A 27,722-nucleotide genomic window follows, 5' to 3' on the forward strand; every position below is an offset into this window, starting at 1 on the left:
GAGGTCACAATGCTCCTCATGGGGACACTCCTGTCCCTAATCCTTCGTCCCAGCCTAGGCCCTCCGGTGATGGTGCCCGCGAGAAAAGAAAAGGAAGAGGACAGAGGCGTCTTCTAAAAAAGGACTTCCTCGCCCGAAGAAAATTCGCGAGACCGGTTCTAGCTCCAAACGAGAGAGCTCTTTTGATGACATCTTTCCTTCTCTTGAGGCCGCCGCGGCTCTTACAGCTCCGGAGCTACTTCCTTCTCTGCCTCTGCCAGTCCAAGGGGAGTTGGATTCTGCTGTTGTTTCTCGCGAACAGATCATGCTCTTGGTAAGACTTCGTTTCTATTTAGTATGCTACTCCTGATATACGTTATCTGACGCGTTCCGTTCCAGGCCATGCAACTAATCTATACTGCGGCTTCTCATGATGTTGACGAGGAGAGTCAGGGAGCGTCTGAAGCTCTCCGCGAAGAAGCGAAGAAGGCTGCTGTCAAGGCTAAGGAGGAGAAAGAGAGGAGGGTTCGCGTTGAAAAGGATTTGGAGGCTATGCGGTCCCAGCTGGAGGCTGAGCGATCTCAGCGGGCGGCTGAGCAATCTCAACATGCTAAGGAGATAGCCGAATTGAAGGAGAAGCGTGCGCATGAAATACGTGATGCCCGCTTTAAGGCTGTAAATGACTACGTGGGTGGATTCCGCGGAACCTGCCGTGCCTCTTACGAAGGTAGCTATCGTCTCGTCCTGTACCATCTTATGACGAAAGCGCAGCTCGAGAGTAGGGGGATCACAGACTTCGTGCTGATAAGAATGATCGCCTTGGCTTTGACCCGGCTCCTCCTCCTTACATTGCTCCTCCCGTTGGGACTTTTGTCGATGATGGCGAAGATCCCTTAGAGGCCTGGGATGTCCGTGCCTTCCGTTCTGATAAGGGAGTGGTTCCGGAGAAGAGTCACTGCTTGCCTAATCCCGCGGCTGCCTTTTCTGCGGCCCCTGCTTCTCCTCCAAATCGTTGATTGATCGCTACTAAGTGTTGTTTTTTGCTTGTTTTGTGTTTTCATATTTTGCCATGGAACTATTTGATGTACTTATCACCCCCCTTGCTCTTTCGTGTGTTCCACACGAAATAGTAAGATCATACAGTGTTTACCTTTAACGTATTATGCACTTCTTCGTATATATTTATTGTTTTAACTCATATGGTCTTAAAAATACAACGAATAACCCGACTCCTCTTTCTCCTTACTCAAGCGTGTCCTGTTTAGTATTCTGCTTGATTTTCGCGATATCTCGGTGTATCCGGTGTTGCGCTACCAGGTGTTTCGTGTTGTTTCTCCCCCTTTGTCCGTTCGTGTTCTTTCTGCTCGAGCTTTTTCTGGCCATCGAGCGTCTTCGTGTACAAGAGTGGTGTTATCTTCCTTCCTGTATGTGAATTGGTTAAGGGGACTGGCGTAAACCATCGCGGGTTAAATTGATGGAACTGTTCGGTTTACCTTTCTCGTTATCTTCGGGCAGCCTTGCTCCTACTAAGACTTGCGCTTCATTTTTTGAGGGTTTGCTTGATCAATGCTCCTGATGGAGGCTTACTTGGCGTTGCTCCAACTTGCTCCTGATGGAGGCTTACTTGGCGTTGCTCCAACTTGTTCGGTTTACCTTTCTCGTTATCTCAGAGAGGCAACGCAGCTCCCGCGTCATGAATCCGCGTTTGTATAGCTCCCCCTGGTTAATATAGAAACGCGTAGCTTGTACCTCTAACTTCCTCTTCTCACGAGGGTTTTCTGGTACTACGCCATCGGCTAGGTACTTCATGATCGGGCTACGCCAGTCATCAACAGCCATATCAACGGCCATCATTTCGGACAGTTGCCTGATTGCCCTTTCATCACTCCTTCGCGTCCAGATGGGCTTGGAGCCTTTGTTCTCTTCTTTTATTCTTAGGCGGGACGCGATCTTCGCGAGGTTGTCAGCTTCATCGTTCTTTTCTCGAGGGATGATTGTGAGTTGGAATTGCTTGAACAGAGAACGAAGTGTGCCAGCTCTCGCGAGGTATCTTGGCAGGTAGGTATCTTGGCAGGTTGCCTGTCTTGGCTTCGTATAGACCATGCATCTGTTGTACCACGACCTCAGAATCACAGAAACACTCCACTTTTTCTATGGAGTTGGCCAATGCAATCTCCATTCCTGCTATTAGTGCTTCATATTCGGCTTCGTTATTGGTTGCGGTAAAGTTCAGATTGATGGCGTGTTTATGAATTACCCCTTCTGGTGAAATTAGGGCTATACCTGCCCCACAACCCTCTGCGTTCACGGCTCCATCTACGTACATCTGCCACCCCTTCTTATCAGATGTATTCACAGCCTCGCGGAAGCTTGTCTCAACCGCGAAGTCTGCTAGCGCTTGTGCTTTGATAGCCGGCCTTGGTCTGTATTCGATGTCGAACTCGGATAACTCAACCACCCACTTTGTGAGCCAGCCAGATGTCATCGGCCTGTGAAGGAGGGAGTGCAAAGGTAAGTTAGTTAGTACCTGAATTGTGTAGGCGTGGAAGTATGGCCTCAATCTCCGCGCTGCTACGACTAGCGCGAAGACGGCTTTCTCCACGGGGGCATAGTGCTCTTCGGTTGCGAGCAATGCCTTGCTTATGAAGTAGATAGGCCTTTGCGCCTCGCGAGTAAGGACCACACTCACCGCCCTTTCCCCGGCTGAGATATACAACTGCAAACTTTCCCCCGGCATGGGTGAGGACAACGTTGGTAGCTGGGTTAGGTGCTCTTTCAGTTTCGCGAACGCCTCTTCACACTCATCTGTCCATTGGAAGTTCTTTGGCCTTCTTAGGATATCAAAAAATGGCAGGTTTCGTTCAGCGAGCTTCGCGCAGAATCTCCCCAAGTAATTTACTGACCCTACAAATCGCTGAACCTCATTGATGCTGCGTGGTGGCGCCATATCGAGGACCGCCTTGACTTTCGCGGGGTTTACCTGAATCCCCCGATTGCTGATTTGAAAACCCAGGAATTTCCCCTCCGTTACATCGAAAACGCACTTCTCCGGGTTCAGGCTCATGCCGTACTTGCGTAGCGTGTCAAACACCTCTGCCAAGTCACGCGCATGGTTCTCTTGTTTCTTTCTCTTCACCACAATATCGTCCACGTACGCCTCGACCGTTACGCCCATCATGCCTCGAAAAATCTTGTCTACCGGTCTCTGGAAAGTTGCTCCCGCGTTTTTCAATCCGAACGGCATTACCTTGTAGCAAAAGGTGCCCTTGTTCGTGATAAATGCAGTGTGCTCGGCATCCGAGGGATTCATGGGAACTTGGTTGTACCCTGAGTACGCGTCGAGGAAACTTAAAGCCTCATGCCCTGCTGTAGAGTCGACGAGCTGGTCTATGGACGGCAGCGGGTAACTGTCCTTGGGACATGCCTTGTTCAGGTCGGTGAAGTCCACACACATACGCCACTTGCCTGTGTCTTTCTTTGGTACCATAACTACGTTAGCTAGCCACTTCGGGTACTGGACAGGTTCCACGAAAACCTGCCTTGAGCAGCTTTGCCAATTCTACGCCTGCGGCCTCGTTCTTGGGCCCTGCCTGTTTCTTCTTGCGTTGTCTTCTTGGTATTGCATCTGGCTGGATGGCCAATGAGTGGCTCATAACCTCTGGCGGGATGCCCTTCAGATCGCGAGGTGTCCACGCGAAGACGTCCCGCGGCCCCGATAACAGCCTTACTATCTCCTCTGTAACTGCCGGCTGCAGGCCGCGCCCGACGGATAACTTTTCGTGCTCTGACCCAAACGGCGTGATGGTGTCACAAGGGATGTTTTCTGCCGCTTCACGTAGTTTCTCCGCATGATCTGGCATTCGCGGGTCTAACTCCGCTTCCTCTTCGTCAGTTGGTAAACTCACGCGTACCTGGCTGGTGTGTACCGCCTTCTATTTGCCTTTTTCTGCTGAGTGGTAGCAAGTTTGACTCTCTTCTTGATTCCCTCGCGCAGTCCCCGTGCCGCACACCGTTGGGAACTTCACGCAGAAATGGCTTATCGAGACCGTTGCTTCGAAACGCGTAAAAGAATCGCGTCCGATGATAGCATTATACAGAGACGTCATGGGGATGACCAGGAAATCTACCGAGCACTGCCTTCGCGGGCCACCCTCATCTCCGAGTATCATGTCCAGCGTTATCACTCCAGAAGCTTTTACTGAATCTCCCATAAAGCCGACCAGATTACACTCTGTTGGCCTCAACTGGCTCTTGTCGATCCCCAACTTCTCGAAAGCGTCCCAGTATAGGATATCGGCCGCACTGCCTGTATCCACCATTACTCTCTTTACCATCTTTGTACCAAGCTGAATATGGATTACAAGTGGGTCAGCACTCCGCGTGGCCCATTCGTTGACATCTTTCTCGGTGAATGTCAATCGGTATGGCTCTCTCCTTTCTTCTCGAACGAGCATTAAAGGTCTTCCTGACGGGAGGGTGGTGTTAGAGGCTATGCGCTGTTCTGTCCTGATCACGAGCCTAGGCGTATGCCTGCCTGATATCGTGCCAACAAAACCATCTGGTGGAGGGAAGTTCTGGGTTTTTCCGCGATTGTTCTGATTGGGCCGTGGTGTGCTCGTTCCAGTCCGCTGGGCGGACATCACCCTATGGTTCTCCACGTCGGCCTCCTGCCTGATGGATCGGCAGTCTGAAGAGTCACGATTCTTTGTTTTATTCCTTTCACACCACATTGGTCGCCGTTCTACTGACCTCTTTCCTCCTCGACTTCCCCCTGCGCGATGTTGGCCATGAGGTTTTGGGCCTGAAATCGTCCCTGCTGATCCCGCGGCGGCGTGGGATTTACCCGCGTATCATAACTCTGCCTCCTCGGCCTGCTCTGATTGTGATGCCTCTTAGGGCCCCAGCCCTGGCTACTTTTCTGACTTGGGCCTTGCGATCCCTGACCCGTTATCATCTTTCCTTGTATCTCTTCGTGAGCCCTTTCCAACATTCCTTCGTACGTGAGGCCCTTCTTCCTGCTCATTCGGTCTTTGAACTCGGTGCCATTACACAATCCGCGAAGATACGCGTACTTGGATGTGTCGTCTTTGAAGTCGGTGGCTTGGATGACCACGACCGTGAACCTGGCCACGTAATCAGCTAAGGGCTCATCTGGGCCCTGTTGTATGCCTGCTGTATGTTGCATTACCACTTCTTGCTTGCGCGAGGCGTTGAAGTGGCTGAGGAATCTTCCCTCCAGATCGGAAAAGCTTGTTATAACGCCCTTCGGAAGGGCCAGGATCCAACTTAGGGCTGCCCGGATAGTGTGTTCGGGAAACCCTTGCACATCGCCGCGTCGTCGGCGTTGCTCGCGAGCATGGAATAGCGATACCGACTAGCGTGCTCCACAGGGTCTTCGCTTCCTGTGTACTCTTTCACTGATGGGTACTTGAAATCTCCGCGCACCACGGCGTGCGTAATGTGGTCAGCAAAGATTGTAGTAGGCTCGCGAGGCTGTCTCGGGGCGTACGTAGGGAAATACGGGTCGTAGGGGAAGGTTGGCGGAGCATTAGCGTACATGGGGGATCTTGGGTAATGCTCTAGATATGGCTGTTCGCGAGGCGGCGGAGCTGGCGTTTGGAAGTGCGGATGTTCACAATCGTGTCTGCGCGGTGGTCCATATGGGGTCTGCCCTCGGTAGCTGTACGTGTCAGGGTAAGTTTCGCGTGAGTAGTAGTCAGAAGGGGTACGGTCGGCCGTTCCCCTACCGTGGTGGGATCTATCCGCGGACCGTGCATTATTCGCCATGTACTCTCTCCAGATGTGGAAATCTTCGAGCTCTTCTGGAGAGATCCACGCGTGGTTGCTATTCGGGTTGGCTGGTGACCGTGAGCGCTCTTCGCGAGCATCTCCGCGAGTGTCCTCGCGAGTGTCTCCACTTGGGAGGCCTTCTAGACGTACCATCTCTGAAGTATTAGCTTAGCTTCATGAGTAAGAAGCCACAGACGGCGCCAGTGTTGGAGCCCGGGAATGAACGCGTAGTCAAAACTCTACGCGTGGACTTTTGTTCTCTGACTGGGGGTGTTGGAGCCCGGGAATGAATGCGTGGTCAACACTCTACGCGTGGACTTTTGTTCTCTGACTGGGGGGATGTTGACTTCTCTTCGTGTAGTAAGTAATGCTTCTTGCGCGTTGACTCCTTCGTGTATCTTGAGGAATGAGCTTCGGGTACCTGCGTATCAAACCCAGAGGAGGGAGGCCTCTGGATTTGATCCTCCGACGATCAAGTCAGTATTCATTCGTGTAAAGTTTCTAGACGAAGTAAAAAGTCTTATATGCGTGAGGCTTAAGTAAAGAGAGAGAGAAAGTGTAAGTGTTCGCGAAGGGACGTTTGTGATTTGAATGGAATTTGGTATACGCGTAGCGAGAAAAGAGAGCTCTCGATATTGCAAAAAGTAACGAGAATGAACAGTGATCCCCCGCTTCTACTTTCCACTTCTCTATTTATAGGGTGGAACTTGGAATGGGCCTTGGGCCTTTTTCCTGATGGGCCGCGCTTTTTACCCTCAATATGGGCTTAAGAGTAAAAAGGGGTCCAACATAGGGTTTGGGTTCTCTCATACTCTTTGTCAGGTGATATTACGCACTCATAACTACAACAAATGAGACTATCATGTGGTTTAGTATCATGTGTTGCACTTGGCTTTTCTCCATTACTTCCACCTCACTTGTCTCTATTGCCATAATGAGACACATTTGGAGAAGATGCCCTTGTCTACCACAACTGAGACATATTTCCACAAGACCTTCATACCTTATTAAATCGGACTGCTCCACATAAGGGTTCGGTGAGATCAAACTCAATACAAACTCTTGCGATTTTACCCCTTTTTTGTGTGTGCATTGTGTTCTTATCAACTCTCAGTGATCTCCCAAGGCATGACACTATAAGTTTCACAACTATGTCATTGCAGTAGACCAACGATAAGTTTGTAAGTCGGATCATGAACAGATGGACAAGATGGAATCTCTCGTTAGATGAAACTCTGATGACTAGCTTTTGACCATCAGGTATAGACCGAAGATGGTCCAAGGCCCCCTGAAAAGAGAGAGCTGTAAATGCATCCTACTTATGCTCGCAGAGAATGATCGATATGTTATTTGGAAGGTCCACAATAACAAATTTCCCAATTAGTCCCCTTACTCCTTGAACTTCCTTTTTGGAAGGTTGATACATCGTAAACCGTGCTTACAACTTGATAATGATATAGGAAAAAGTGTCATGTGAGAATGATCACTTAAATGAGAAATGAGAATGAATATGGACTATCCAAATTTACTACCATTGACAGACATTTGACTGTCATTGACCGGTATTTACCTGTCATTGACCGACATTGATAAACGTTGACCAACATTGACTATTGACCTTTGCCCATTGTATAATGCATAGAAATCATGCACTAATGCAGAGAAACCATGCACTTTTCAACAATTCATGCACTTTATATTAATTCATGCACTATCACCAAAATTCATGCACTTTACGCTAAAACTCCTTTACTTATGTAGAGAAACCATGCATTTTTCAACAAAATTCATGCACTTTACATTAACTCATACACTTTTAACAAAAACTCATGTACTTTACACTAAACCTCTTGCACTTATATAGAGAAACCATTCATTTTTAAACAAAATTCATGCACTTTGCATTAACTCATGCACTTTTAACCAAAAATCAAGCACTTTAGACTAAAATTCTTGCACTAATGCAGAGAAACTATGCACTTTTCAACAAAACTCATGCACTTTGCATTAACTCATGTACTTTTAACCAAAAATCATGCACTTTAAACAAAAATTATTACACTAATGCAGAGAAATCATGCACTTTTCAACAAAACTCATGCACTTTATATTAACTCGTGCACTTTTAACCAAAACTCATGTATTTTGCACCAAAACTCATGCACTGATGTAGAGAAATCATACATTTTTCAACAAAACTCATGCATTTTACATTAATTCATGCAGTTTTAACCAAAACTCATGCACTTTATACTAAAACTCTTACACTAATGCAGATAAATCATACACTTTTCAACAAAATTCATGTACTTTATATTAATTCATGCACTTTTTAACAAAACACATGCACTTTATGGTAAAATTCATACATTTTATAATAAAACTCATGCTTTTTCAGCAAAATTCATGCACTTTACATTAAAACTCAGGCACATTTAATCAAAACTCATGCACTTTACACTAAAACTCTTCCACTTTTTAATTTACTTTAAAACTCATACATTTTTCTGTAAAACTCATGCACTTTGCATTAAAACTCATGCACTTTACTGTAAAACACATGCATTTTTCATCAAAACTCATGCACTATCAATACACCAACTATGCACTAAAGTAAAGAAACCATGCAGTAATGCACATAAACCATGCACTAAATTACAGAAATCATGCACTAACACCAACCATGCCCTAAAGTAAAGAAACCATGCACTAATGCTAACACACGACCGTTGGCAGGCAGTGACCGTTGGTGACCGACATTGATCGACGTTGAGAGGCATTGACGGTTGATCATTGACCAAAAGTATTGACTATTGACCACATGCTCAACGCTAATTCAACATCTGGATTTTCGCTTTCTTAATTATTGGCTTTGAACTGGCGGATGGGTAGAATGTAACCTTATTTCTTATTTAAGTAATCATTCTCATGTGAATTGGATCCATGGTATGAGACCTTAATACTGAATTAGCGTATTTATTGCTTTTAAATATTGTATAAAAGATGACATAGTTTCTATTCAATTTTGTCCCAATTAAGCATTTATTTACAATAAAAAAAGGCAAAGACTAAATAAATAAAATTAAAAGACAAGGAAAATATCAAAAAATATTTAATATTTAGGTAAAGTAATTATAAATATTTTATATTAAAAATTTACTAAGAATCTCGAAATAAATAGATGCTTTGTATTGGGTTATAGGAACTAGGCAACTCATTTCCTATCCATTATCTCCTCAATTTTAATGACAACAAACAAATTATTATTTCTAATATCTACCTTGAGTGAGTCATTACAGGATTATGATATAACTTATATAGGAATCAAGCTCAAGGAGAAGTAGCAGTTTTGTCAAGTGCAAATGCATAGGAACTAAGGAGCTTCAATAGCGCTAATAGAGCTTAAGGGAACCGAAGAGGATAATCAAGAGATAAAGCAACGCGCTGATATAGCTCAAGGGAACCGAAGTAGAGAAATAACACAAGAAGAGCGATATTGCTTATACAACTCAAAGGGGACCGACGGAGTGTCACACACATATGAACGCGAAGAGAACCGAAGGTTATAGATGAAGGGAACCGAGCGTTTATTCTTGGAAAGAATCTTTCTCAGTTCCTATATATGGAAAGCTTCTTCATTTAAGGAACCGGTTTAGATTTTCTTGTTTTGATTCGATGTGTCTAGCTTATTCCGAATATTTCAGTTTAGGAAATAGATTTTATTTCTCACCTATATAAGGTGATGCTCTAGGGTTTTTACAGAGTTAGCCAGTTGATTGTTAAAGTTTAGTGAGTTGATCATTTGAGAGCTACATAGTTAAGTGTTCGAAGCAGCTTAGATCTATTGAGAGAAAGGAGTCTGTACAAGCCTAATAAGAGAGTCGTATGTCAAATCTAGGAACTGTGTGTTCGAATTAGGTTGTAACTCTTGCGATTCAATCAATAGAGAATAGTGCTTTGAGTTTTATATATTTTGCTTCATGAATTACTTAAACACATAAACACTTTCTTGAATTCCTCTCTTAGGAAATCAAATCCCGGTTTCTAAGATCAAGCTCCTTCAACGTTCTACATTTTGCCTTCTTTGAAAAGTCGATGAATTTCACTGAAGTGATACTAGTAGTAGTAAATGAAATTAGTCACTTGTTTCAAAGAAAACCAATTCGGGGCTTGAAAAACCAACTAAAAGTGTCATATAGCTAATTCCCTGGTAGCCTACAGGTTGAGATATCATCCCTATACTTAAAAGTTGGGGGTTTGATCCTTTGGGGGTGACATATCTCACCCTTTAAATCAAAGGGTGTACTTGTATAATGGTTCTTCGAACATGGAAGGAACATGAACAAATTAAATAATTGTTCTGCCGGATCGATCGCTCAAGATCTTTAATCTCTACCCGGACATGATGAAAAAAATTGGAAGGCAAATTCTTCAATTGATTCTGTTTCGAAGAGACTCAATAGAAAATGAAATTCTAAATCCAAACAAACTAAGACTTTCATCCAAAGTACCAAAAAAGGGTTATAGGTTATAGGCTTAGCTTTGTACTCCCTCCGTCCCAAAATTATCTTCTCATTTCATTTTTACGTACTATTCACATTCATAGAGAATTTTTTCGATTTCTCTCAATGTATATGGAAAAACATAGTCATGTGTGATCTTGTTTTATTTGTCTCGACGAGTACTTTAACTACATATAAATTTTACGATTTTTAGTGATTTATATTTGGAGATATTTAGAATACAAAACGCGTCTCGACAAATGAGCCGAAAAGAATGGAAAGAACATTATGGGACGGAGGGAGTAGCTATTGAAAGTGTAAAATGGTACAAAAATGTCAGAGTAAATTCTTTATTTTTATACTCCGTATATTCAGCTAAAAACATTAATTTTTATTAAAATGACGTATGCTATGTTGTTTGGACTTGCTCATCTCTCTTCTTTTCTAGTGTTCTTCTTCCATTTTTTTCCTGTCAAAACACGAAGTTCACTTGAAAGTCATGGAGGAGCAAAATCAAGCTGCCATCTTCGACTATGGTACTTCACTATCGACTCTCTGGGGAGAAGAAGGGGCTTCCGACCAGTGGCGACTCAAACATTTGAGTGCACTAGGACTAAGATTGTCGTGGTAAAAAAGTATTCCTGACTAGGGGAATTTTTTTAGGGTATTTAAACATATGCTATTATTATGATTTAGGTAGACTATAAATTAGTACAAATTATTTCATTTTAATGAAAAACCTGGAAAAAATTAGAGGTCTTTCTTTAGTGAGAATACCTAAAATATTAATTAGACTATAAATTAGTAAAAAATATATTCGAGGGCAGACACAACAAGAAAATTAATAAAATCATCGAATCAAATTTAGCATAAATAGATACAAAATAATATATTTTTAAAAAGTGCATAATCCCAGCTACAACGTGACTTGTTTTAGAGTATTATTTTAGCAAAAATGCGCATAATATTATTTGATAGACAAAAAAATTTGTAGAAACTATTCATTTTCAGAGACATGCTCAATAAGAAAAATGAACAAATCATCAATCATATCGCATGGAAAAAAAGTAGAGATCTTCGAAAATATATAATATTATTAGTTAGAACATAAATAAGTAAGAAATATTCATATTCGATGACAAACAAATAAATAAATCATCAATTGATTTTATTTTATTTTAAAAACAATATTTGTAATGGGGGCTTCAGCCCCCACATATCCCCTAATAGATACACCCCTGCTTCCGACCCCTCAAGTACCGCAATTAATTGTAGCGATCACACGAGATCGACAAGGTAGTATTTTTATACATAATCAAAAGTTATCTCTAGTAACTCTCTAATATATGAGAAGCTAGAGCACTTCTTGTAGGAGTTAGAGGAGCAACAACAATATGAATACAGAATTATAAAAGACGATAATCAAAAGTCATCCAACTAATTTCATTGTAGCCCACAGGTTGAGATATCATCCCTGTACTCAAGGGTTGGGGGGTTTTGATCCTTTGGGAATGATATCTCTCACCCTTTAAATCAAAGGGTGTATTTGTATAAATGATTCTTCGAACATGGAAGGAACATGAAGAAATTAACGATACTTCTTTATCTTCTGAGTTGTTCTGCTGAACCGATCGCTCAAGATCTTTATTCTCTACCCGGACATGGTGAAAAAAATTGGAAGGCAAATTCTTCAATTGCTTATGTTTCTGTGAAGAAACTCAATTGAAAATGGAATTCGTAGTCCAAAAAAACAATTAAGAGTGTCATCCAAAATACCGAAAAAGGGTTATAGTATAGGCTTAGCTTTGTAGCTATTGAAAGTGTAAAATGGTAAAGAAATGTCAGACTAAATTCTTTATTTTTATACTTCATATATTCAGCTAAGAACATTATTTTTTATTGAAACGACGTATGCTATGTTGTTTGGACTTGCTCATATTTCTTCTTTTATAGTGTTCTTCTTCCATTTTTTCCTTTCAAAACACGAAGTTCACTTGAAAGTCATGGAGGAGCAAAATCAAACTGCCATCTTCTACTATGGTACTTCACTAGCGACTCTCTGGGGAGAAGAAGGGGCTTTCGACCAGTGGCGACTCCAACATTTGAGTGCACTGAGGAGTAAAATAGTCGTGGTAAAAAAGTATTCCCGACGCAGTCGGGAAATTTTTTAAGGGTATTATTTTAGTGAAAATACATATGCTATTATTATGATTTAGGTAGACTATAAATTAGTATAAATTATCTCATTTTAATGAAAAATCTGGAAAAAATTAGAGTTCTTTCTTTAATGAGAATACCTAAAATATTAATTAGACTGTAAATTAGTAGAAAATATTCATATTCGAGGGCAGATACAACAAAAATGAATAAAATCATCGAATCAAATTTAGTATAAAGAGATACAAAACAATATATTTTTTAAAAAGTGCATAATCCCGGGTATGACGTGAGTTTTTTTAGAGTATTATTTTAGCAAAAATACCTATAATATTATTTGATAGACAAAAAAATTGTACAAACTATTCATTTTAATAGTTTTCAGAGACATGCTCAATAAGAAAAATGAACAAATCATCAATCTTATGACATGGAATAAAAATTAGAGATATCTTTTTAGTGAAAATATATAATATTATTAGTTAGAACATAAATAAGTAAGAAATATTCATATTCGATGACAAATACAACAAATAAATAAATAAATCATCAATTGATTTTATTTTATTTTAAAAACAATACTTTTTTTGGGGGCTTCAGCCCCCCAATCCCCTAATAGAAACACCCCTGATTCCGACCCCTCAGGTACCGCTAGATTCGCGATTAACTGTAGCGATCACACGAGATCGACAAGGTAGTCTTTAGACATAATCAAAAGTTATCTCTAGTAACTCTCCAATTTAGGAGAAGCTAGAGCACTTCTTGTAAGAGTTAGAAGAGCAACAACAATAGGAATACATAATTATAAAAGACGATATTTGTTCAAAATTATTCATAAGAAAAATGGAACACTTCATAGAAAATAAATATAATTATATAAATAGTTATATACTTGTTTCTCAAGTTCAACCGAATGAAAACACAAAAACTATTTCCTAAAAGCAAGCCAGACAACATTTTCTATCAAAATACCAAATCAAGGATTAAGATATTTAGTCTATCTTTCACACTACTATCTTTGATTCTACAAGACTTCAAGATATAAAAAAATACTAGTTACGTATTCACGATTAACTTTTTACTAAATTTTCTTTTCCTAATTTTTTTCTCTTTAAAAAGTTGAGGGATGCATTGCAAATTAAAAAAAAAAACTTCGTGGTTAGCACGCAAAGTATGTCAATGTTGATGTACTGCACAAAATAAGCATATGGTTACTTACCGGTGCAAAAACCGTTCATTTAGTAACGCCTTTATGATGAACTCAGATGAACATAAAGTTGACCCTAAAACCGTTACGTTGAACTCAATTATAATTAATTACTTACCCTCTTTAAATACCAAAATGGGGTGTCTTATTTCAGCAGCCACTACTAGCCTACTCCTCAACTACCTCCACCCTCTATTTCTATTTTATCTTTGATTTTTTTAAGCATGTCACGCATCACACCCAGTCTAACTATTTGAAAAGCTCTCGATTTTTAAAAACCTAGAAACGTAAGAAGAAGAACATAGAAGAAGAAGGAGATCTAGAATTCCACAAATCAGAATAACGTAAATTCGGAACGAAGGAAGCGTAGAATTTCCAGATCGACAGGTCAATTCCTTGAGGCAGCACAGATCGATTATGCTACGGAGTCCCAAAACAGATCAATCTGAGCAGACGATGCTCAGGAGTCCCAAGAGAGACTTCCAATTCACGAGGTCCATTTCTGATCTCAACTGGCGATTTCTACTCGTGCTCGTCTGCTCCCTCTCCATCATCGTCTTCTTGTCCTTCTCATTCCCTCCCACCGCTTACTTCTCCGCTCCAGCTCTCGGATCTCTCAAATCGCTTTTCAATTCCACGCCGTCGTCTAATTCGTCTTCGCCGGAGTCTAAGGGGAAGGGGAATCTATGGAAGGAGACTCTAGATCGGTCGAGGATTGCTGTGTGCTTGGTTGGAGGAGCTCGGAGATTCGAGCTCACCGGTCCGTCTATTATCGAGAGAGTCGTTAAAGAGTTCCCGAGCTCGGATGTTTTCGTCAATACTCCGCTGGATACAAACTCTTACAAGATGGCACTCCTGAAATCGGCGCCGAGAATCGCGGCGGTTCGGATTTTCAAGCAGGAGCCGGTTCCGGAGACTGAGGTGCAAAGCCGAGTTCTCACCGCGGCCAACTCGCCCAATGGCATTCAGGTTAGTCATCTACTCGCTTCTCTTTCAATCGTCTTTCTCCGGTCGTTGACGGTTACAGCTATTTTTAGTCTTCCAATTGATCGATTCAATCTTCCGTTACAATGTAGAAGAATTTGAGGATAAGAGACTGGATGCTTGACTTACCAAAACGGATTTATTCTGATTGGAATTGTTTTCTTGGTTTAATACTTTTTCTGTATCGTGTTGACCTGATTTTACTCGAGACATTATGTTCCTGGTCTTGTATAGTTCTCTATATCAATAGAGCATTAGTTAAAAGTTTTAAAAGGTATCTCTATGTCATTTTACTTCAACCTTTTTAAGGTTCGAAATTATGGACTTTTGAAATATAATATAAACAAATCTGAACAAGTAGTGACCTACCAAAATCATAAATTATGGATTTAGTTTTTGCTTTATTTTGCCTTGTCTGCTGGGTTTCAATTGATAGTGCCTACTGGGAAGTAACATATCAACTGTTTTGATGCTGAGTGATCAGCACTTATTTCATCCTCTTAACTCAAGCATTACATCATTCTTTCACATTTAAATCAAACAAATCCGTATTTGAGTGTAAAGTATCATATTTGAATTAGTAGTCTGGGTGGCCATGTGGGCCTTCCTTACTCCAAGGAGAGGCATGTGCACTGTATAGTGCATAATGTCTATTCTCATTGAATTCATAGATCAGGGCCAAAATATTTGGGTTTGTAATCCTCATTTGTTGCCTGCAGTAATCCCCTATGGACCATAGTGAAAGAGAGGTTATGGACCAAATTAATGCCTAAGATTTCAGTGTGGTCAATATACTAGTCTTACAAAAGAAGGGTGTTGATAAGCACACCACACTAAGGCTCTGTTTGTTTCAACTGTCTGGTAACGTAAACGAAAAGAAAACGAATCTAGACTGATTTCAAGTCATGATTCGTCGATCGAAATAGTGAAAACCTAAAATTTGCGTGCTAAAGCAAGACCATTACGTAACATTGTGGAAGAACATTACCCTTGTCGAAGGGAGACAGAAGACTATATCAATGACATGGAAATTGTCTAGATTCGTTTCCTTTCCATTTCTGTTGCCGGAAAGTCGAAACAAACGTGCCCTAAATTTATTTTTGCATCACAAAGGCGATCACCATGACTTTGTGAACAGACTTCTGCAAACACATAGCGGACGACTTTGTGGTGCACTTATCACTTTCTATGGTGTGTATATCATTCACGTCTTCTTCCATGTGTACAGGGTCTACTTCAATACTTCAGCCTCGTCGAACAATGCTTGACACTGATAGGCAAGCACGAGAAACGCAACAACTTCACGTACGACTGGATAGTCCGAACGCGCGTCGACGGGTACTGGACAAGCCCACTAAGCCCAAAAAGCTTCATCCCGGGGCACTACGTGGTCCCACCGGGATCAAGCTACGGCGGCCTAAACGACCGCCTCGGGGTGGGCGACCGCAACACCTCGATCTCGGCCCTGTCGCGCCTCTCCCTCATCCCGACCCTGGACACCCACGGCTTCCGCCAGCTCAACTCCGAAGCCTCGTTCAAAGCGCAGCTCACGACCGCGGGGGTCCCGGTCCAGACCCCGGAGCAGCCCTTCTGTGTGGTGTCCGACAGGAGATACGACTACCCGCCGCGAGGCTCCGGGGTTCCGGTGGTCTCGCTGACGAGCCGGGGGCCGATGAGCGGGGCCAAGTGCCGGCCCTGTAACCCTGTCTGTGTTGGCGAGTGCGTCGGGGGTGTCATCCAGAGTCTTAATAAGGGGTGGAGCTGGACGGAGTGGGGGAACGGGAGGCTTGAGCTGTGCGACGCGCACGGCGAGTGGGAGGGTGGGTGGGAGAGGATATTTGACCGAGTCGCCGGGAAGAGGTTTGCCGAGTTGAGGAAGGGAGTTGTGGAGATGGATGTGGATAGGTGTGTGAGGGAGTTTGAGGAGTTGATGATGAAGGTGAGTGTGAATGGGAGTTGGGAGGCTCCACCGGTTGGTGAGATATGTAGGCTTGGTTTAGTTAAAGATTGATGCTGAGTTTTGGTATAGGTTGGAGGGAGGTTTACATTTGTGATATGCCATTTGTTTTGTATAGAGTGAGGGAAAGGAAATTAATAAGGGAGTTAAGGATGAGAAGAAAAACTGACATTAATCTCACTGTAATTTTGTTTCTGATAAGCTAAGTTTACACGGATGAGAAAGTTACAAAATATAAACTTTTTTTTGCATGTAATGGTAATACTTCCTCATCATAATAATGATGTAGTTATCCTCTTCAGCTTCTGAGTGGAAATAGATGATCATATAGAATCAAATGATGTAGTTAAATGTTTATGCAGAGATCATTGAAGTGAAGAGACTAAGTTTGGTATTGAAAAGTGGCAAATTTATATTGGTTGGGCTTTTTCCTCACATCCCACTGAAATTAGCCTATATTGATTATAAAACATGTAAAAGCCCAATCTTAGAGGAAATTTCAGGAATGTAGCAGATTAGCTTTGTGGTACAAGTGTGGGTGGGCGGTGGCTCAACCTGGGATGGTCCTTGGTCTTAAAGAGGTCATCTCATCAAGGGTTATATAGGGATGATTGTAATATCTAATGTTTTATCCATACAAGGATTGTATTGTTATTAATATCAAAAGAAAGTTTTTCCATTTTTATGTTTCAAATGAGAACCAGAATTATGAAGTTAAACTTATTGTGCAATGATTAATTATAAGATGAACAATATCCTAGAAAATTTCACATTAACACGAGTATAACCTTTTTAAGGTCTCACACTTTAAAAAACCAGTTCTAGAGACTTTGATAGGATAAGATCAAAGACAATTCTAGAATTTTTAAGAAGAGACCATCTACATCCCTTTAAAGCAAGGTTATAAACTGTTTTATCTAAATTAATTAATCCTTTTCAAGGAGCCTTAATTCAAGATAGATTGATTCATGATAATATGTTAATTGCTCATGAAATCTTTAACTCATTCCATAAAAAGAAGAAAGAATATAGAGGTTGGATGGCTATTACTAGATATGAAAAAAGCTTATGATAAATTACAATCATCTTTTATATTTCAGATATTATAATCATTTGGCTTTTCATCCAAATGGATTTCATTAATGATGACTTGTATCTCTTCTACTTCTTTCTAAGTATTTGTTAATAATGAACCAAGTCCAATTTTTAAACCAAAACGTGGCCTAAGACAATGTGATCCGATTGCTCCATTTATTTTTATTATAGCTATGGAATATCTAGCATGAAAATTGACCTCCGAGTCAATGAAAAACAATCATAAAGTTGGGATTAAACTTGTTAATAACGGTATGTGTATTCCTTTTCTTAGTTTTGTAGATGACATAATTATATTTGCAAATGAAAATCTTACTAATGCAAAATTTATTAAACGGACTTTAGAACATTTATCAAATGTCTCAGCCTCAAAATAATTATGATAAAAGTTTTGTTAATTCTCTTCAAATATCTCAGGGCAAGTTAAGCTAACTTTGCAAATATGTATTACTTCAACTATATAAAAATATCATGGAATCCATATTGTGGTATGGCACGTAAAAAAATAACGGAAATTTCGCCGGTACCCCTGAGGTAGGACGAAATTCACCAGGTGTATCAAAGTTTAGAGTATTTCGCCAGGTAATCCTAAGATTTGTTGTTTACTAAAAAGTATTTCGCCAGGTAATGCCCCTCCGTCCAAAATCAGTATTTTTTTTAAACTAATTTGATTATTTTATTTTTTTATATTTGACTTCGAATACGATTATTTTCTACTAATTTATGGTCTAACTAATAATATTCTAAATATCTTTTACTAAAAAGTGTTCTCTAATTTTTTTTTTCAAGTGATAAGATTGATAAATTTGTTCATTTTTAGTATTGTATTTGTCTCCAAAAATGAATAGTTTGTACAATTCTATGGTCTACCTAATAATATTATAGGTATTTCCAATATAAATAACTCAAAAAAAAATAATCCCCGCTACGCCGGAAATAACCTTTATAAAATTATATTATTTTAATAAATTTGATCTGATAATTTAATAAATTTAAGATGAACGATGACTTTCTTGTTTTGTTTTGTCTGTTCTCAAATATAATATATTTTCTACTGATTTATGCTCTAACTAGTACTATTTTAGGTATGTTCACTGAAGAATGACCTCTAAATTTTTTCCAGACAATAAATTTAATGAATTTGTTCATTTTCTCATTGTGTCTATCATCAAAAATAAAATAATTTGTACTAATATATGGTCTACCTAATACTATATTTGGTATTTTCACTAAAATAATACCCTAAAATAATTTATTTATTTTCTCATTGTGCCTTGAAAATCTTACAGAAATACAAAGATTTAATACATTGCATACATGAGACAAAAATATCATGGATAATACATTGCACATTCATCTAGATGTACAAAAATTACTGATTTTAGACGGAGGGGTATTTGGCGGATAAACAACAAATCTCAGGGTTACCCGACGAAATACTCTAAACTTTGGTACACCTGGTGAATTTTGCCCTACCGCATGGATACCAGGCGAAATTTCCGAAAAAATAATTGTTTTGAGTATGCTATTAATAGCCTCAAAAATCAACTTTCTAATTGGAAGGCCGACAACCATAGTCGAGAATTCATATAGCTATTGATAATATCAAATATTTTTTTTTGGAGTAAAACTAATAATTCTTCTAGATCTTTAATATCGTGGGACGAGGTTCGTAAACCAAAACCCAATGGGGGTAATGGGCCTTCATAAACAATCATGGTAACGGGTAAAAATTATTTCAGAAAAAATATCTTCAAAACGAAAATATTCTTCAATATAGGAAAAAATAAACAATCATGGTAATTTTCTAGACTTCTTCATTTAAGAAAAACTTTTGAAAATAGAATTTTCTGGATTCTATGTAATGGAAACAAGATTAATTTTTGGACTGATAATTGAATTGAAAATATAAATCTCAAATCTTATTTTAATCTGAACGTTCATAGTCGAGACACAGAAGTTTCTGAATTTATCACTGCTGATAAGAAATGGAATCCCATGAAATTAACCATTTTTCTACCTATTAATATTGTGAAAAAATAATAAATATATATATTTCAAAAAAGGGTATAGAAGACAAAATCATTTGGAAACCTTCCTCCTCACGTGAATTTACTTCTAATTCAACTTTTAACTTTTAGAGAAAAAATTTAAATAATTCAAATATGAATATTTTTAACCGAATGTGGAATCTGAACATTCTACCCAATTTTTTTCCCCTGTGGAAAGCATTAACAGATTGTCTACCTACTACTGAATGTTTAAATAGATATTTCAACAGAGTTCCTAATCAGTGTACTCCATGTAATGCACAAAATGAGACAACTTACCATTTCATTTTGAATGCCCGATTACGACCAATATGATAAACAAAATTCATAGGCTATATCTAGTATAGCTCAACAAGTGGTCGTTAGCATCATTTATAGGTGATTTGGCATGATTATGGAGCATATTATTGTGATCCGAACCTCGCAGAGCAAATGTGTTACTGACGAGGATTACAAGCATTCGAGAGACATCAAAGAGAAGATAGCCAAAGGGACGGAGCATGTTCGCGAACACAAGGACGCAACCGTGCATGACTAAAGAGGGCCTGGTGCGACCGCACTCTAGGTGGCGCGACCATGCCACTGTTCGTGGAGAAAAGTACCAAGTTTTACCCAGACGCAACCGTGCCGACTTATGCACGACTGTGCCCGTGTTGGGACGAGAAAGTTGCGAGTCCTTTCTTCCACTGAGATTTACTTTGGGCTTTTTCCTACTTTCTGATAGAGCTTCGGGCTGGGCCTTTTTAGCATTAGTCTTTGATTGTTTAGGTTAATAAATAGGGTTAGAGTTTTGCGTCTACCCTATGATATGCAGTTTACACATTTTCTAGTTTTACGTTGTTTTAGAATGATGCATGAGTAGTTCCATTTAGTTTGTTTAACTTGTGGAAGCCAATAGATGATTTGATTGTAAGGCTTCTATCTTGGTTCTTAATTATATTCTAGTTGTTTCATCTTTCTTGATCTTAATTGGTTATTGAATGTAATTTACATGTCTGGCCTGATCATCTATGTAGAATAAGTCTATTCATATTGCTAGGTTTGGCTTGTCCGAGTTGGAGAGTCTTATCATTAGGTAGCAAATCAATGCATGACCTAGTTGAGATCGTTATTGTAGGGAGAGTTGATTGTGTGTGAAATATCGACCTTGAGTCAATGGTACTACATGCACTTATTCATTCCCGAGTTCATTGCTGCTTAACTATTAAATCTTGATAGTATCAGGGTTGTAGTTAAGTACGGGTTATTAGGACTAGTTGGACTATTAAATAAATAAGAACATGGATTAGCACAACTATAGAATAGAAATATTAGGATGAACCCGATAGTAATTAGAAGTCAATGATCAATCAATCATTCTGTTGCGTAGATACTTGTTGAATAGAGTGCTTTCCCATTATTGTTTTCCAATCATCAATTGCTAGTTTAGTTGCATTCAATCATTTCCCCTTTTTTGGTTACTATAAAGTTGATTAATTACACAAGAACTGAACACCTGACTCCCCGTGGGATTCAACCCTTTCTTGCCCCTCTGCTAGTTAGAGTAGCTGGTTAGAATTATTATTTTGACTGGGCATAACGACACATGTTTTGTGGCTTCTCAAATTTGACGCTGTTGCCGAGGAGGCAACCCGTCCAAAGAGGTAGTTTTCCACTTCCATCTATATTTTACCTTTGTTCTTTATTTCACAACAGGGACATTGTATACTTTAAGTGTGGGGGAGGGGAGTTATCTCATCTATCTTTGTTATTTGAGAAATTTTAGTTAGTTTCGAAAATTTTGAGTCTTTTTGAACTTTTAGAGTCAGTTATCATATTCCCCCCCTATTTGATACTTTGTGAACTCTTATAATGGTGCGCTGATTTTGGATTTGTTTACTATGCCTTTGATTATTAATATTGCAATTATGATGATGATGATATGGTTGGTCAAATTGAGGACTTTGACTTGAGCATGTGGATTATGATTAGGATGCATTTGGACCAATGCTAAGATTACAATTGTACCATCTCGTCTTTTGTTCTATCAAGTTGTTTATATTTTGCTTCCATCTTTTTCATTACAAAATACATAAAAAAAGGTAGTGAACTCCTAGTAAAATAAGTCGGAAGAGCATGCTATCTCTGTGGTGTGAAAGATCACTCCAGGTTCGATCCTCCATGTCTAAGCAAGCAAAGAGTTTTATTAGTTGGCCCGAACCGTAAAACGGACGGGCCCAATACCTAAGAAGTAGTTTTAATAGTGAAAATACATGAATAGGATGAAAAGAAGCAATACAAAGTTATATGTGGTATTACTTGAGTTGAGTTGTGGTTTTTTGTGTACATTCGATGGTATTGGATCTTGTGAATTCTTATCATAGATTATGAAGCATGTTAGGAAAATAATTTGTCGTTTATTTGATCTTGCGTTATCATCCTTCATATATTACTTGGTTAGAGACACCTTTTCCATATTTTAGATATTCATGATTAGTTTGCTTGCATAGGATAAGCGTAGTTCTAAGTTTAAGGAATGATTGATGCCATTGTTGGGTTAGTTTAGAGTTTATTGAGTCTTGCATTGATTTTTAAGATTTCTAATAGAGTCGGAGTCTATGCCATGCTTTTGATGATTGCAGGTACTTAAGAGCTGAAGTGTTGATCGACCACCACTGCTGTCAAGTTCTTCCATACTCGCTGAGATCGCCAAGTAGTTAGCTGCAACTTACTCGAGGACAAGCAAGGTCTAAGTGTGGGGGTGTTTGATAGGCGATATTTAGTATGGCGCAACAAGTGGTCGTTAGCATCATTTATAGGTGATTTGGCATGATTATGGAGCATATTACTGTGATCTGGTCCTCACAGAGAAAAGGTGTTACTCACGAGGATTACAAGCATTCGAGAGACATTCGAAGAGAAGATTGCCAAAGGGACGAAGCACGTTTGCGCACACAAGGACGTAGCCACGCAGGGACTACAGAGGGCCTGGCACAATCGCGCTCTAGGTGGCGCGACCGCACCACTGTCGTGGATAAAATTACCAAGTTTGACCTAGACGCGATCGTGCCGAAATATCCGCGACTGCGCTCGTGTTGGGCCGAGAAAGTTGCGAGTCCTTCTTCCACCGAGATTTACTTTGGGCTTTTTCCTACTTTCTGATGGAGCTTCGGGCTGGGCCTTTTTAGCATTAGACTTCTATTGTGAAGGTTAATAAATAGGGTAAGAGTTTTACCTCCACCCTATGACCTGCACTTTACACATCTTCTAGTTTTACGTTGTTTTTAGAATGATGCAGGAGTAGTTCATTTAGTTTGTTCAACTTGTGGAAGCCAATATATGATTTGATTGTAAGAATTCTATCTTGGTTCTTAATTATATTCTAGTTGTTTCATCTTTCTTGATCTTAATTGGTTATTGAATGTGATTTACATGTCTGGTCTGATCATCTATGTAGAATAAGTCTATTCATATTGCTAGGTTTGGCTTGTCCGAGTTGGAGAGTCTTATCGTTAGGTAGCAAATCAATGCATGACCTAGTTGAGATTGTTATTGTAGGGAGAGTTTATTGTGTGTTAAATATCGACCTTGAGTCCATGGTACTACATGCACCTATTTATTCCCGAGTTCATTGCTGCTTAATTATTAAATCTTGATAGTATCAGGGTTGTAGTTAAGTACGGGTTATTAGGACTAGTTGGACTATTAACTAAATGAGAACAGGGATTAGGAAAACTATAGAATATAAATATTAGGATGAACCTGATAGTAATTAGAAGTCAATGATCAATCAATCATTCTGTTGCGTAGATACTTGTTGAATAGAGTGCTTTCCCATTATTGTTTTCCAATCATCAATTGCTAGTTTAGTTGCATTCAATCATTCCCCTTTTTTGGTTACTATAAAATTGATTAATTACACAAGAACTGAACACCTACCTCCCTGTGGGATTCAACCCTTCCTTGCCACTCTGCTAATTAGAGTAGCTGGTTAGGAATTATTATTTTGACCGGGCATAACGACACACGTTTTGTGGCTCGTCAAATTTGACGCTGTTGCCGAGGAGGCAACCCGTCCAAAGAGGTAGTTTTCCACTTCCATCTATATTTTACCTTTGTTCTTTATTTCACAACAGGGACATTGTATACTTTAAGTGTGAGGGAGGGGAGTTATCTCATCTATCTTTGTTATTTGAGAAATTTGAGTTAATTTCGAAAATTTTGAGTCTTTTTGAACTTTTAGAGTCAATTATCATATCCCCCCCCTATTTGATACTTTGTGAATTCTTATAATGGTGCGCTGATTTTGGATCTGTTTACTATTCCTTTGATTATTAATATTGCAATTATTTATGATGATGATATGATTGCTCAAATTGAGGACTTTGACTTGAGCATGTGGATTATGATTACGATGCATTTGGACCAATGCTAAGATTGCAATTGTACCATCTCGTCTTTTGTTCTATCAAGTTGTTCATATTTTGCTTCCATCTTTTTCATTACAAAATACATAAAAACAAAATAAAAGGTAGTGAACTCCTAGTAAAATAAGTCGGAAGAGCATGCGATCTTTGTGGTGTGAAAGATCACTCCAAGTTCGATCCTCCATGTCTAAGCAAGCAAAGAGTTTTATTAGTTGGACCGAACCGTAAAATGGACGGGCCCAATACCTAAGAAGTAGTTTTAATAGTGAAAATACATGAATAAGATGAAAATAAGCAATATAAAGTTATATGTGGTATTACTTGAGTTGAGATTTTTTTATTTGTATACTTTCGATGGTATTGGATCTTGTGAATTCTTATCATAGACTATGAAGCATGTTCGGAAAATAATTTGTCGTTTATTTGATCTTGCGTTATCATCCTTCATATATTACTTGGTTAGAGACACCTTTTCCATATTTCATATATTCATGATTTGTTTGCTTGCATAGTATAAGCGTAGTTCTAAGTTTAGGGAATGACTGATGCCATTGTTGGGTTAGTTTAGAGCTTATTAAGTCTTGCATTGCTTGTTAAGATTTCTAATAGAGTCGGAGTCTATGCCATGCTTTGATGATTGCATGTACTTAAGAGCTGAAGTGTTGATCGACGACCACTGCTGTCAAGTTCTTCCATACTCGCTGAGATCGCCAAGTAGTTAGCTGCAGCTTACTCGAGGACAAGCAAGGTCTAAGTGTGGGGGTGTTTGATAGGCGATATCTAGTATAGCGCAACAAGTGGTCGTTAGCATCATTTATAGGTGATTTGGCATGATTATTGGAGCATATTACTGTGATCTGGTCCTCACAGAGCAAAGGTGTTACTCACGAGGATTACAAGCATTCGAGAGACATTCGAAGAGAAGATTGCCAAAGGGACTAAGCACGTTTGTGCACACAAGGACGTAGCCACGCAGGACTACAGAGGGCCTGGCGCCACCGCTCTCTAGGTGGCGCGATCGCACCACTGTCGTGGATAAAATTACCAAGTTTGACCCAGACGCGACTGTGCCGAAATATGCGCGACTGCGCTCGTGTTGGGCCGAGAAAGCTGCGAGTCCTTCTTCCACCGAGATTTACTTTGGGCTTTTTCCTACTTTCTGATGGAGCTTCGGGCTGGGCTTTTTTAGCATTAGACTTCTATTGTGAAGGTTAATAAATAGGGTAAGAGTTTTACCTCCACCCTATGACCTGCAGTTTACACATTTTCTAGTTTTACGTTGTTTTAGAATGATGCAAGAGTACTTCCATTTAGTTTGTTCAACTTGTGGAAGCCAATAGATGATTTGACTGTAAGACTTCTATCTTGGTTCTTAATTATATTCTAGTTGTTTCATCTTTCTTGATCTTAATTGGTTATTGAATGTGATTTATTTTTCTAACCTGATCATCTAGGTAGAATAAGTCTATCATATTGCTAGGTTTGACTTGTCCGTGTTGGAGAGTCTTATCGTTAGGTAGCAAATCAATGCATGACCTAGTTGAGATTGTTATTGTAGGGAGAGTTGATTGTGTGTTAAATATTGACCTTGAGTCAATGGTACTACATGCACCTATTTATTCCTGAGTTTATTGCTGCTTAATTATTAAAACTTGATAGTATCAAGGTTGTAGTTAAGTACGGGTTATTAGGTCTAGTTTGGCTATTAACTAAATAAGAACATGAATTAGGACAACTATAGAATATAAATATTAGGATGAACCCGATAGTAATTAGAAGTCAATGATCAATCAATCATTCTGTTGCGTGGATACTTGTTGAATAGAGTGCTTTCCCATTATTGTTTTCCAATCATCAATTGCTAGTTTAGTTGCATTCAATCATTTTCTCTTTTTTTGGTTACTATACAGTTGATTAATTATACAAGACCTGAACACCTGACTTTCTGTGGGATTCGACCATTTATTGTCACTCTGCTAGTTAGATTAGGTGGTTAGGAATTAATATTTTGACTAGGCATAAAGACACGCGTTTTGCGGCTCGTCAAAAATACAAAATAAAATAGGAAAACACTTTACTTTCCAAAACAACGGAGATTTTAAAGAAGATTTTCAATTCTTTATAAATAACAACTCAAGCATAGAAATCATATATTTTACAAGGTTGGAGTTATGATGTGATGGAAATAATAATACCGTGCACTATGGCTTTGCGGACGACTTATTCAAGAAGATTTTCATTTCCATTTCTATTTTCCGAAAGTTGAAACAAACGGGCCCTAAATTTGTTTAGGCATCATAAAGTTGTTCACTATGACTTTGCGCACGACTTATTCCTTCTGGTATGGATTTGCCGATGAAATTTTCAGTTAGTTATGCGATTGCGGACATAAAAAATCCATCCAAAAATCCACAATGGATAGAGTAAATTGTATGCAAATACGTAGCAGACGACTTTATGATGCACTCATCACTTTTTATAGGGTGTATATCATTTATGTCTTCTTACATGTGTACAGGGTCTACTTCAATACTTCAGCCTCGTCGAACAATGCTTGACACTGATAGGAAAGCACGAGAAATGAAACAACTTCACATACGACTGGATAGTCCGAACGCATGTTGACGGGTATTGGAAAAGCCCACTAAGCACAAAAAGCTTCATCCCGGGCCATTACGTGGTCCCACCCGGATCAAGCTACGGCGGCCTAAACGACCGTCTCGGAGTCGGTGACCGGAACACCTCGATCTCTGCCCTCTCGCACCTCTCCCTCATCCCAAGACTCCACTCCCACGGCTTCCTCCAGCTCAACTCCGAAGCCTCGTTCAAATCCCAACTCATGACCACGGGGGTCCCCGTCCAGACCCCCGAGCAGCCCTTCTGTGTGGTGTCCGAAAGGAGATACGACTACCCGTCGCGAGGCTCAGGGGTTCCGGTGGTCTTGCTGACGAGCCGGGGGCCGATGAGCGGGGCCAAGTGTCGACCCTGTAACCCCGTGTGCATCGGCGAGTGCGTCGTGGGTGTGATCCAGAGTCTTAATAAGGGGTGGAGCTGGACGGAGTGGGGGAACGGGAGGCTTGAGTAGTGCGACGCGCACGGCGAGTGGGAGGATGGGTGGGAGAGGATATTTGACCGAGTTGCGGGGAAGCGGTTTGCTGAGTTGAGGAAGGGAGTTGTGGAGATGGATTTGGATAGGTGTGTGAGGGAGTTTGAGGAGTTGATGATGAAGGTGAGTGTGAATGGGAGTTGGGAGGCTCCTCTAGTTGGTGAGATATGTATGTTGGACTGGAATGAGAACTAAGGCCCAAAATCCCAAAAAGCCCTATAAGGTTGAGGCTCTTATAAATACAAGAGGGAGGATTAGGGTTAACGGAGGAGGATAAGGGCCTAAGAAAGTATAATTGGACAGTTAGCATTAGGAGGAGATGAGTGAGAAGAAGAGGGTGGACATGGTTGAGCAAAGTCTGCCGCCTCCATAAAACAAGACCTCCACAGGGGCCTTCCGCCGGAGACAGAACGTCAAGGACGTGGGTCCTGCCGGTGCTCCCGACCTCCGAATCTGTCTGAGTTTTCTCCTCTTGAGGTTCCGACGCC

General features: G+C 40.1%; 1 protein-coding gene and 1 pseudogene across 1 annotated transcript; both read left to right on the forward strand.

Moving 5' to 3' along the window:
• Window positions 1-14,052: 14,052 nt before the first annotated feature.
• LOC141251609 (uncharacterized) lies at window positions 14,053-16,630 on the forward strand. Its single transcript, XM_073670374.1, has 2 exons — window positions 14,053-14,604; window positions 15,848-16,630. Exons 1-2 carry the CDS (start codon window positions 14,053-14,055, stop codon window positions 16,628-16,630), a joined length of 1,335 nt encoding a protein of 444 aa, XP_073526475.1.
• An 8,328-nt stretch (window positions 16,631-24,958) lies between these two features.
• LOC141251610 (uncharacterized) lies at window positions 24,959-27,429 on the forward strand (annotated as a pseudogene).
• The last annotated feature ends 293 nt before the right edge of the window (window positions 27,430-27,722 follow it).

Source organism: Phyllobates terribilis, unplaced genomic scaffold (assembly GCF_046119375.1).
Source record: "Phyllobates terribilis strain yellow unplaced genomic scaffold, ASM4611937v1 Scaffold_7301__1_contigs__length_38638, whole genome shotgun sequence".
NCBI lineage: Eukaryota > Metazoa > Chordata > Amphibia > Anura > Dendrobatidae > Phyllobates > Phyllobates terribilis.

Excerpts from the sequence above, each read along its gene's own strand:
- LOC141251609 (XM_073670374.1), top strand. The coding sequence starts at position 14,053 with ATGCTACGGAGTCCCAAAACAGATCAATCTGAGCAGACGATGCTCAGG. Across the intron at positions 14,605-15,847 it reads ACTCGCCCAATGGCATTCAG|GGTCTACTTCAATACTTCAG; the intron begins GTTAGTCATCTA and ends CCATGTGTACAG.